General features: G+C 40.0%; 1 protein-coding gene across 1 annotated transcript; it reads left to right on the top strand.

Moving 5' to 3' along the window:
• The first annotated feature begins 371 nt into the window (after nucleotides 1–371).
• On the top strand, nucleotides 372–4,025 carry LOC124263398 (perlwapin-like). The gene is made up of 4 exons (XM_046698015.1): nucleotides 372–448; nucleotides 999–1,064; nucleotides 1,764–1,827; nucleotides 3,703–4,025. Exons 1-4 carry the CDS (start codon nucleotides 422–424, stop codon nucleotides 3,990–3,992), a joined length of 447 nt encoding a protein of 148 aa, XP_046553971.1. The 5' UTR covers nucleotides 372–421; the 3' UTR covers nucleotides 3,993–4,025.
• The last annotated feature ends 8,393 nt before the right edge of the window (nucleotides 4,026–12,418 follow it).

The following is a 12,418-nucleotide window of genomic DNA, read 5'->3' as shown; positions in this document are numbered from 1 at the left end:
TACAGACCGCCGTCAAATAGCTGGAATATTGTTGAGTGCAGCACCAAACAACAGACAAATCGAAATCGTGCATACGGGCGACCGATGCACATAATAACAAACGCTTTTGCTGAGTACAGCGTAAAATATTGTTTCATCATTATGCAGCCATCTATTTGACTGACGACATAAACTCTGTAAATGTAGAATAATGTGAAGATGACACGTTTACTACTGTAATGTCAGAACAATAAGTATGACATCATCATTAATGAAATTTCCCCGCAGTCCTATCAGATCTACTGATTTTAAAATTGCCTATGTCAGCATGGTCTTTCATTGGATGTTTTCTGTCAGTGACGCTGGCAGCAAAACAGGATCTGTAACGGGTTATATAAGTCGCCGAAACTCCACGTGTAGGCTATCAACTGCAAGGAACAATATGGCCGGACCTAGTAGCTGCATATCGGTATGTAGAACTGCTTTCGTGCTTTTGTATATTTGAGAGCTTTGAAATTTCATAATTTACCCCAAATGTTTTCATAGTTTCTATTCAACTTAACAATCTGAATCAATCAATTGATTAGTAATATTTTGCTTTTACCCATAATTACAGCAACAGGTGACGCAACTTGCTTTGAAGAGTCTATCTAGGAATCTAATGATCACGTTGGCTGTGGGGCAGCCCAGTGGTTAAAGCGCTCATTCGTCGCGCCGACGACCCGGGTTCGAATTCAAATATGGGTACAATATGTGAAGCCCATTTCTGATATGTCCCGCCGTAATATGTATTTTGATTTATTTTGTTACAGTTCGCATGAAAAAGCAGCCTCACTAATCACTACTACTGTTAACCGTCATCAGTGAAGATGCCTTGTACCAACATTTACTTTAAAACACAGCGAACTGCGTTTATATCGAACTGACGGTTCTACGGTTATGTCGAACTCATATTAGCCGTCCCTTTGATATCGTTGTAACCGTAGTTTACATACAGTCCGTTCACTATTTTTTCGCAGGCAGTTCTAGTGCTGACAGCGGTGGTTTCCGTAACTCTTTCAACAGAACTACCAAGCTCTTGTGATGTGAGTATGAACCTGACAGCTCATATGCAGTAAACTGCATGTACGTATATAACGAACAATAATACGTTTATGGAAAACAAACATGCCCCTACCACTTGCTAAAACGAAAACTGAAACGAACTAAACTTGGGATGAATATGTGGTTCCCATGCATGACCAGCAGATCCTAAGACCTAGAAGACATAACTCTGTAAAGAATTTAAACAAACGCAGATATAAAGTACAATTTAAATCTGACCTCTCTTTCCATTCTGTTTTGAACCAGGAAACATCCGGGTTAGTTTGTCGTAAGAGACGACTAACGGGATCGGGTGGTCAGACTCGCTGACTTGGTTGACACAGTCATCGTATCCCAATCGTGTAGATCGATGCTCATGCTGTTGATTACTGGATTGTCTGGTCCAGACTAGATTATTTACAGACCGCCGCCATAGAGCTGGAATATTGCTGAGTGCAGCTTTAAACAACCAACCGACCAAATCGTCTCATCCGAGGTTCAACAGCAAACTGATGTCAGTAATGATGGAATACAGCTATGTAAATGTAAATTCTTTTTGACGTTTTTAATAAAACAGAACCCAATTTTTAACAGAAATCAAATATTCAACGTTGAATTTTCATCTTCAACACCTGCAAACATGTGTATCCAGCCGTAAGGAAACTGAAAAGAAATTAGTCCATTTTTTTCCGTCCATATAGGCAGTCCATTGTGAAGAAGGAACTGTCTGCAAATTACAGGAAGGTGCAACACGTGTTCCAACAAGTGAGTAATGCGATGGAGTTTGTAAAATAACATACAGTAAACTACGTATACGTTTATAATGAACACACTTATGGAGCGAAATTATTTTACCTCCGGCCCGTGAAGATACGGGTTAGAATTGGTCTTCAACAACCAATGCTTGTCGTAAGAGGCGATTAACGAGATTGGATGGTCAGGCTCGCTGACTTGCAATTGGTTGACACATGTCATCGTATCCCAATTGATGTACATGCTGTTTATCACTGGATTGTCTGGTCCAGACTCGACTATTTACAGACCGCTGCCATATAACTGGAAAATTGCTGAGTGCTGCCTAAAGCTAAACTCACTCACTCAATATGTCCCCCTCCCCTCCACCTGCTGTATATTGAAGTCGAGATGCGTGTGACGAACTACGGTTAAAGCGAATTAAAACTAGCGATCCTTTGCATTCCTTGGATCATTAGGTCAAGGAAAGAAAATATCCCATGATTTCTGAACCTAGACAAGTACATTTGAACTTGAAGGATTTATTAATGTTCTCTCAGTTATATCTTAGAAACAGTTATTCCATTCAAACAATTAACTGAAGAACGCAAAGATATTGTCAATCATTTTACCGATCGCGATTATGTCGTAGAATTCATTGCCCGATGAAGCTGATGACGCTAATTTCCTGAATCAATTTAAAAGCATGACAAACAAAACTCCCAATTGCTTTGATTGACATTTTGGGACTAGATTTTTCCAAATCATCTATTGTCGCCTCAAACTCGGCTGTAGTGATCTGAACGCAGACAGATATAATCGACATACACTGTATATCGGAAACATCCAAGTGTTCATGTGGTCATTATAACGAAGACGCTATTCACTACCTTTTCACATGTCGGAAATATCAAAATTTAAGAACAAATATGTATTTTTATATTCAAGGATACGATGTCAAAGCTACTCTGTACGGTGACGGTGCATTGAATAACACCAGTTCATTATCATTTCTACAAGTAATGGCTTACAGAGATTACCACCACTGAATTTATATGCAATGTACCTCAAGTTTTATGTAATTGGATTTTTAACTGCAGCTCATTCCGCTGGTGTGAATAACCAACACCATAACGAACATATTCATTATTCAATCATATATCTGATATAATGTATGATGTTTTTCAAATACTTATTTCAGAAATATTCTATTGTTGTTAAATTATTTCGTTTATCAATCTAGCTATGGTAATAACGTACTAGAACGGCGTTCATATAAGCCACTAGGCTTGTTCGCCTTTCTCGGTTTCAGTTTTGTGAAACATAAATATGTTTAAATCATATTAAAACAGGGTATCCTTGGGAAAAGGAGAAACTGAAAGAAGAAGTGGTAAAATCCTTACTAAATGTACAAAGATTTACAGGCTTTGTAAATATCATCTTTACAAAATTGGTATTTTTTGTAAATGTGAACTTACAAATTGTAAATGTTTGTGAATCATCATGTTTTTCTAGTGTTAGGTCCCACCAACCTGTGAGTAAATAGAAAGAGGTATCTGCATTTTGTTACACGACATGTAAGAAAGCAATATGAGTTTAACCAAAAAGTGAAGCAGTATATGTTTTTACACTCATCTAACCATACATGTACATGTTGACTAACATGTAGACCCAGAAATAAAGTTACCTCAGTTGATATATTTCCACAAAAGAAACGTAACATTCAAATCAATTCAAAACAAATGTCAATCATGCTAGATTTGAGTTGGACTACTTTGATATATTTTCCGGGGTATGGGATACAGGGATAGAGGCCAGAGATAAAAATACTCTAACCCACATTCTTTACGTGTAATAGCTTTACGGTTTTGACAAATGTATTTACATTGGATAACCTCCCTGTTTTAGCAAAACCAGGATCATGCCCCGTTCTGAATCCGGGTGGAATCAGCATCTGTGTAGCGGAATGCTCCTCTGACGCTGACTGTGATGGCGACCTAAAGTGTTGCGGAGGCTGTCATAAAAAATGTATTCTCCCCGTCGGTTACACAGACAAGCCGGGCACCTGTCCCTGGCTTCCACCCCACGGGACAGGCTCTTGTGAGCAACAACACCAGTGCAGCAAGGACATTGACTGCGACAGTAAATTAAAGTGTTGTGGATCTTGCCCGCGGAGATGTGTCAGCCCATTCCCTTAAAAGAATCAAGTGCAGTAAAATAAACTTAGTGTAGTCAAATGTGAGCTTTTGTTGTCATTTTCTGTCGCATTACAGAGTTGGATTACTTAAACAGATATTGCCTATGGTTAAGGAAATGTTTCCGTGACTTTTGTTGTAGAAGAAACAATGCATGCATTTGAAAAAATATATATCCCCTGTGGTCTTTATTCCTCTTGGTCTTGAACAACATTGGCCTTGTATTTTTCATTTAATAGCAAGCAAGCAGGCAGATGTGATAACGTATGACATCAGTAACACTACATGAACTAGAGTATTTCTATATACTCCCTCTTGTTAAATTTGAGGGATTGTATGCCCATAGGCGACTTAACCAAATGTTTTGAAAAACAAGAGATTTTAAGTGACCAAACTATTATTGGCATGCGCGTGTATGTGTGGCTGCTTGTACTAGCCCATACTCAAGCTGATTTTATAGTGCTAGCTCACTGAGGTACCATGCTGCAGTTAAGCATGAATAATTACCCACTCAGACATTCAGACTCCGAGCCGACCAGTCCTTGTTGTACCCATTAATGCCGAGCGCCAGGCAGGGACCAACAAGAACCATATTTTTACGTCTTTTGGTATGACGCGTCGGGGGCTTAAATAGAAGTATTTACATGTATTATATAAAGGAAAGAACGCATTTTATGTGCATTTTATACAGGTCTGACATAATGGAGGAATAACGATCAATTCTCAGCTGGTACAAGTGTTTGGAAGAGATGCGAATGACAGGAATATTTATATATATTCCAAACATGACGCAGTGGCATCGGGAATGTTCGTCTGTCACACACATCATATCTCTTGGTTCAAGATGTGTGAGTATATTGGGCATACTTACATATTGTTGACATTGTTTGAGTACATCAACCTGATATCAAACCAGTGCTGAGTTAATCTCTCAGGATGCAAGTGGTACAGCAGGTCATAGAGAGGGTGTAATTGTGTTGATTTTAGGGTATTGGCGCTTTTCATTAATTTGCGGCTTTGTTCGGAATCTCATGTACACTGTTCAAAGAAAAAAGAAACGCATAGGTGATTTTGAGAATATTGGACTCCTGCATATGTGGCAAAAAACAATACAAATATACTATTCCTTTCCAAAATGTCATCTTCGTGTGATTGTAAACAGCTTCAGCGCCAAAACGCGGTAATTTTAACATTTTCCCTTGTTTTAGAAGCGTTTGAAGAAATATTCGCCAAAACGACACCAATTGCAAGAAAACATGTAAAGGATACTGTACGTGCAAGTAAGAGGAAAAACATGCGGTATCGATCACTTTAAAAAGGCAAAAGTTGTGTTTAATTTTGACATTCGTTTTTGCCTGGAAAAGAGGAAATCACCATGCCACGACCGAGTGCCGCCAATCGGAACATCGCTATTGGCCGCTTTGAAGCTGGGGAGTCTGCAATTGCTCGACATTTCAACGTTCACCAGAGCACCATATCTCGCCTTTGGGATCGTTTTCTGCAGACCAATTCCGCACAAGATCGCCCGAGAAGCGGCCGTCCAAGAGATACCACCCAAGCCCAGGACCCCTACATCTGGGTTGCTCACTTGCGTTATCGTCTTGCCACAGTCGTGGAGACTGCACAGCGCATCCATGGTTTGAGTAGAATTTCCGACCAAACTGTCAGGAATGGATTGCGTGAAGTGGGGATTCGACCAAGAAGGCCAGTTGTCACCCCTGTTTTGAGAGACTTCCATCGGCGCAATCGGTTGCGGTTGTGTCGTAGAGTCAGGAACTGGAACCTTAGAAACTAGGGGCGGTTCAGTGATGAATCACGATTTCTTCTTCACCGTTGAGATGGAAGACAACATGTTTACCGTTGGAGAAATGAACGTTTTGCCTCTAGTTGCATTCAAGAGGTCGACTGATTCGGTGGAGAAAGTGCCATGGTGTGGGGTGAGATATCCAGCACATATAGACCTGATTTAGTGGTGGTTCAGGGGAATTTGACAGCAAATCGGTACATCAACGAAGTCCTTGCACGTCATATGCTTCCGATTATGGACCGACAGAGGGAGTTGTTCCAGCATGAAAACGCTACTTCACATGCAACACGCGTCACAGTCCGCTACCGCCATGGCCTTCCCGATCACCAGATGTAAACACGATAGGACATCTATGGGATGAGATCGATCGACGTTTACGTCAACGTCAAAACACGCCTCAGACACTTCCACAACTGGTCGTCGCATTGCAGGAAGAGTGGGGAAGAATTCCGCAACAGCGACTTCGTCGACTTATGCAGTCTGTGCCGAGACGCGTTCAACAAGAGTATTGGTTTGGTTCGTATCTTATCTTACTTTAGGAAAGTATAGTTGTGGTTATTGGGAGCTTCTGTAACTTGCAACATCTTGCCCCGTGCAATTTACCCTATCTTTCATCCAGTGATTAACAGAAAACTTCAGCACTAAAGAATGCATTAAAGCACTGTAGAAGATTTCATCTAAAACGTCAGCACAAAAGAACAGTTTACATATATACACCTCTTATGAAATGCACCTATGACCTGGGTGGTGCTAAAGTAGAATGAATTTAAAACTTGAAAACTCAAGAAACAATGCAGATCTTTAGATGTAAAGAAGAATACATCTAAGTGAGTGAGTTTAGATTTACGCCGCACTCAGCAATATTGCAGCCTTATGGCGGAGTTCTATAAATAATCGAGTCTGGACCAGACAATCCAGTGATCAACAGCATGAGCATCGATCTGCGCAATTGGGAACCGATGACATGTGTCAACCGAGTCAGCGAGCCTGACCACCCAATCCCGTTAGTCGCCTCTTACGACAAGCATGGGTTACTGAAGGTTCATTCTAACCCGGACCTTCACGGGTAGAATACATCTAAAACTACAACACTTACGCAAATGCATATCTACCTCTAGCCCTCAAGGAGAATGAATTATTAACACTGCAGAAGAATACATCCAAGGGTTTAGCACTGAAGAAAATGCATTTATAACTGCAGTAATAAAGAACTTTATACGATTTATACAAATGAACCTTTTGCACAAAACGATACACAGATCTATTCCCTTTGTACACCTAGGCCTTGTGGGCAAGCAAGGGATACACAGTATTGTTATTATTTTTATTTTATTATAGGATATTTATATAGCGAACATATCCAGGCAACTAGTGCATGCTCAAGGCGGTGGTATTTCCTTTTTCACTCGATCAATGGATGTCAAGCTCAACAGCACATCATATTAATCTCAACTCCCTGGTACGCACCGAGTTATTGCAGCTTTCTCACCCTTACGACGTACCCATTTACAGCTGGGTGGACTGGGACACATAGTCACAGTACTTTGTCCACGTTTACTGCACGTTGCTGTACGTGTTGGGTGTTTGCACGTGATCATGTGGCCACCATCTGGTCATATACCAACGGCTTCTTGGGTTCTTTTAAGTGCACTGGGTTGTGTACTGTACACTAGGGGTTGTGACAACACTGAAAGAGTCTGCACACAAAGTCGACTCCAAGGCTTTTACACCCGGTCACAGGTGGGCTCGATCCCGACACCTCAAGCTCGCGGGATTACTAGCCTGACGCCTTAGCCAGCTAGCCCACAATGCATGGGAGAAATGAATGATTAGACCTGACAAGGTGTAAAGGTAGTCGATAGTCCGACAGTCGAATGCCAAAATAATGTCTTCGTGAACAAAAGGATACTGCGTGTTGGTCAGCTCCTTAAAAAAGCATCTTGATATTGAATGAGGTGAACCAGCACACAGAGAAAATATACACGTGTGAGGAACAGATGTGACATGTCGTTAATTGCGATTGCCTGAACACTAAGCGAGTGTACACAATTGTCAGTAACTGGTTACGGGGAAGAGCCAGGGGGTACCCATCATACAATTTAACAAATACAACGCTGGTTATTGTACTGAAGCGCATCATCTCATTCGTTGTACACTCTCATCATAACATTTCTATATGTATGTTCCTAAAGGTCCGCGGCCTACATATACTGAATTAAATTATTATGATCAGGATCATCATATTGAGTGAGTGAGTGAGTTAATATTTAACGTCACATCGGCAATATCTCAGCCATGTCGTGACGAAAACAATTTATACAATAAAAAGTGAAAACATTTTGAAGATTAAAACCTGTCGACAATGGACAGTAAAAATACTAGATAATCACAGATATAATATAAAACTAGCGAGCACAGCTAAAACATTCCAATTGAAGTCATCATATTGAATATCGTGCTGAAAGATATGCAACGCCATAGTTTCACTTTATAATTCCATCAGGCAAATGACTTTTTCTTGACAAGCATCTGATCCCCAAGCAGGGAAACGGGTACCCGGTAGAATGAGGTGGTGAGGTGAAATTGGGTTTAACGTCGTGCTTGAGAATATTTCGCTCATATGATGACGTGCATGCGTGTGTATGGGTATGTGCGGCTGCTTGTACTAGCCCAGACTGAAGCTGGTTTTATAGTGCTAGCCCACTGAGATACCATGCCGCAGTGAAGCATAATACCCCACTCAGACACATTATACTGACTCCGAGCCGACCAGTCCTTGTTGTACCCATTAATGCCGAGCACCAGGCAGGGACCAACAAGTACCATATTTTAACGTCTTTTGGTATGACGCGTTCGGGGATCGAACCCGCGACCTTCCGCTCTGTAGGCGGACGCTCTAACCACTACACCACGGAGGCGGTCCCCGGTAAAATGAGCTGGCAATGCGACTGTATAACACTCAAGGAGTTGAGAAAGAATATCGAGTGCACACAGATCCATTGGGTCATGGTAGTACTGGTTATATATTTTAACAATCAAGTATGTTTATTGTCATCACAAAACCAGGTGACAAATGAATAAATTCGTGGTTATTTTGTCAATGTGAGTCATGCTCCATTCATTGGACAACTGCAATATTCAAACGACTCTTCGCTGCTTTCTCGGTCAGCATTCAGATAGGTTTAACGTCTCTGGGGCAACTTGTAATTAATTTAAATGAGGTTCCCGTCATGTTGACGAACAGCGGAACTTCCATTACCAGTCAACATTTCCTGCACATGGGATATGTTTCATGTCACAGATACGTGAGTACTTGCAACAGCGCGACAGGTTACACAATTCGTTAAGACGTCTGTCACGGATTTGATTGCCAGTGTTCATGCAGGTACAATGAGCGACACCCTTTCCCATTCTATTATGAGGACATTGATAACGTGACCTTATTAGTCGACATATATTACAGATAAAATGCTGCACAGACTTGGTTGCAGCTACTCAAGTTCAGGTCAACGGTCAGACAGAAGAGCTGTCTTCTTTTCACCTGTATACATAACTGTACATTGTGTGAATATTACATACTGTTATGCAGATATAGCTGACTCATGTTAGTCCCCTGTCACACAGTTGGAATATGTTTAGTGCGGCGCTAAATATAGCAAGCAAATAGAACAGACAAACATACTAAACAATGCAAGCAGACACTTAAACTAAACACGATCACACAATGAAACTAGGATTTCGTACACAATAACATCACAAGTGATAGCAATAGATAAAGAGTGAAATGAAAAATAGTTTGAAGGACAGAAAAGAAAGAAAAGATAAACATTTTAAAATGGTCAGCCTTAGATTTAATGACCATATTGAATTATTAGTTTTATCCCGTCACAGTTCCGGGCTAGAATTGGTCTTCAGCAACCCATGTTTGTCGTAAGAGAGGACTAACAGGATTGGGTGGTCAGACTCGTCGACTTGGGTGAGTGAGTGAGTGAGTGAGTGAGTTTAGTTTTACGCCGCACTCAGCAATATTCCAGCTATATGGCGGCGGTCTGTAAATAATCGAGTCTGGACCAGACAATCCAGTGATCAACAGCATGAGCATCGATCTGCGCAATTGGGAACCGATGACATGTGTCAACCAAGTCAGCGAAACTGGCCACCCGATCCCGTTAGTCGCCTCTTACGACAAGATAGTCGCCTTTTTATGGCAAGCACATGGGTTGCTGAAGACCTATTCTACCCCGGATCTTCACGGGTCTCGACTTGGGTGATGCTTGCCATCGTATCCCAACCGCACAGATGGATGCTCTCGATGTTAATCACTTGAATGTCCCGGAATCGATTATTTACAGACCGCCGTCATTGGTTATATGAAAGCTTTTGAATATGCTCGTCTGAATAGAGGGGTAATACTTTGTCTTTTCCAACGTTTGGACGATTTGAGCTTTCAAAAGCACCATGCAAAGAAACAAGGCTAAACGAACCAAAACAAGATCTTCAGAAAGCATTTACAAAATGTACGCATAACAAATATTAAAAATCAGTGTAAAAGAATACTCAATCTTGACACACAAAATGCTTCTTGCATATTTAGTATCCTGAAGTTTGTGATGCATTTATTACAGATTTTGCGGGGTTTTTTTTCTTTGAGGTTGACAGATATTATGTAGAATAATAAGACATAAAATCAGCTGCATTTGTATAATTTTGTAGGTGAGGCTGGCAACTTTGTTTTCTAGGTGAGGCTATGAACTATGTTAAGATATATTATCATTTTTCGGAAAAAAAAGGCCCTATTGTTGATGTCACATTTCCGTAATTAACTCCAAATGCTGCTCGTCATATAAAGGCAATATAATTTCTTATTCTTTTTTATGAAGTAAAACATATCCTTTTCAACTTTCTAGCTGATAAAGAAAAGATTCTTATTAACATTTTTGCTTAACTGTTTTAGCAACCTTCATATCGATACATATTGTATATGATTTGCTGACAATAAAAAGGCCGTGTTCAACAGCGTGGGTATTGTTATACATTTACATATTACGTCAGAACAAACCAGACATCAATAACTTTTCTGTGCCTCATTGGAAGAGTTACTTCTAAGTTATTGTAGGGCTCTTCGTTCAATCAGTTTTCCTTTTCTGACTTCGCACAATCGCTCCAAAGATTGAACCAACTCTTTTCTGAGAACAATCGCTTCAAAGACTAAACCCACTCTTTTCTGAGCACAATCGCCTCAAACACAGAACCCACGTTTTTGTCGTCTGTCATTTCAGTACCCCTTTGTTATAGTCTATTCTCTAATATAAATAGTACTAGATTAATGCAAAATAACACTCATAATGTTCCAAAAAGATGCGCAGTGTTGCACATACTCACAGAAATGTTTCTGTTTTCTGAACTCTCTCTCACACAAACCAAGGTTCAGTAAGTGTGTCAGTTAAGATTTCCAGTCACATCGGCAGTATTTCAGTATGTAGGTGCTCCGATGTGACACACTCGTGTTATTCCGGACAAGGCGAATCTTCTTTGACAATAGGACAGTACAGGCATCAATTATCATATGAGTGAGAGCATTGAGTCTACTGCCATCATCAACTAATATGCCTTAAAGGTACTAAAATAGTGATGTTGACCCCAAACGTAACTGTGGTTTGTTGGCAACACGTAATACTGATGTGTACTTCTATAGCGCTAAATTCCATACATCAAGTGCATGCTCGACGCGCATACAAACAGACAGTTGATTATTACCCCGGATAACCCAAGCTGCTTGTGAGGCGCTAGAAGGTTATAGTAAGTCACATTCAGAACACCTTTCAAAATATTTACTCTAGATCCTAAAGCAGCAGATGTGTATTTTCTTTTGTACTTCACTATATATTGTGGTCGGAAGATGCCACTTAATAAACTCCTGTACACTAAACATCCTCTATAAATGTCCGAACTATATTGACGGAAACGAATAAGGTGAGTGAGTGAGTTTAGTTTTACGCGACTTTTAGCAATATTCCAGCAATATCAAGGCGGGGGACACCAGAAATGAGCTTCACACATTGTACCGATGTGAGGAATCGAAATGGGTTTCAGCGTGACGGGCGAACACTTTAACCACTATGCTACCCCAGCGACCAAAACAAATAAGGAAACACATAAAATACAAGTGTTCCTATATTTTTTCCAGTTAATTTGTATATTTTTTAAATTATTTTTTAGCATTCAAACCCATATTTCCTCTTATCGTGTTTCTTCATATTGCACTGTGGGTTTAGAAATCGCAAAATATAAAAGGGTACAGTTTTACTTTTATGTATTCTATTATTCGTTCCAATCAATAGATTTAATACATCAATTGTAAGTTAGTATTGATATTGCAGTACATTTAGACACTAAATATGTATACGTCCACAAGAATCATTATTGTAAAACATATATAACTTGAGCATAAAAAGACATATAAACAGAATACAGAGTATTCCACATAACTGGTCATCTTTTAACTGTAAGTTCTCTCAAACTGGACGTATTATTTTCGGTTCCGGCAAATTTTAACTTTAAGCATTAGAACATGTTTATATGTAGAATGTTTAGAATGTATAGCGCCATAAATCCACAAGTT

This window comes from Haliotis rubra, unplaced genomic scaffold, assembly GCF_003918875.1.
Source record: "Haliotis rubra isolate DU_JTF1 unplaced genomic scaffold, ASM391887v1 Scf88, whole genome shotgun sequence".
Taxonomy (NCBI): domain Eukaryota; kingdom Metazoa; phylum Mollusca; class Gastropoda; order Lepetellida; family Haliotidae; genus Haliotis; species Haliotis rubra.
This window is presented reverse-complemented; position numbering and strand designations above follow the sequence as displayed.

Excerpts from the sequence above, each read along its gene's own strand:
- LOC124263398 (XM_046698015.1), top strand. The coding sequence starts at position 422 with ATGGCCGGACCTAGTAGCTGCATATCG. Across the intron at positions 449-998 it reads GACCTAGTAGCTGCATATCG|GCAGTTCTAGTGCTGACAGC; the intron begins GTATGTAGAACT and ends ATTTTTTCGCAG. Across the intron at positions 1,065-1,763 it reads AACTACCAAGCTCTTGTGAT|GCAGTCCATTGTGAAGAAGG; the intron begins GTGAGTATGAAC and ends CCGTCCATATAG.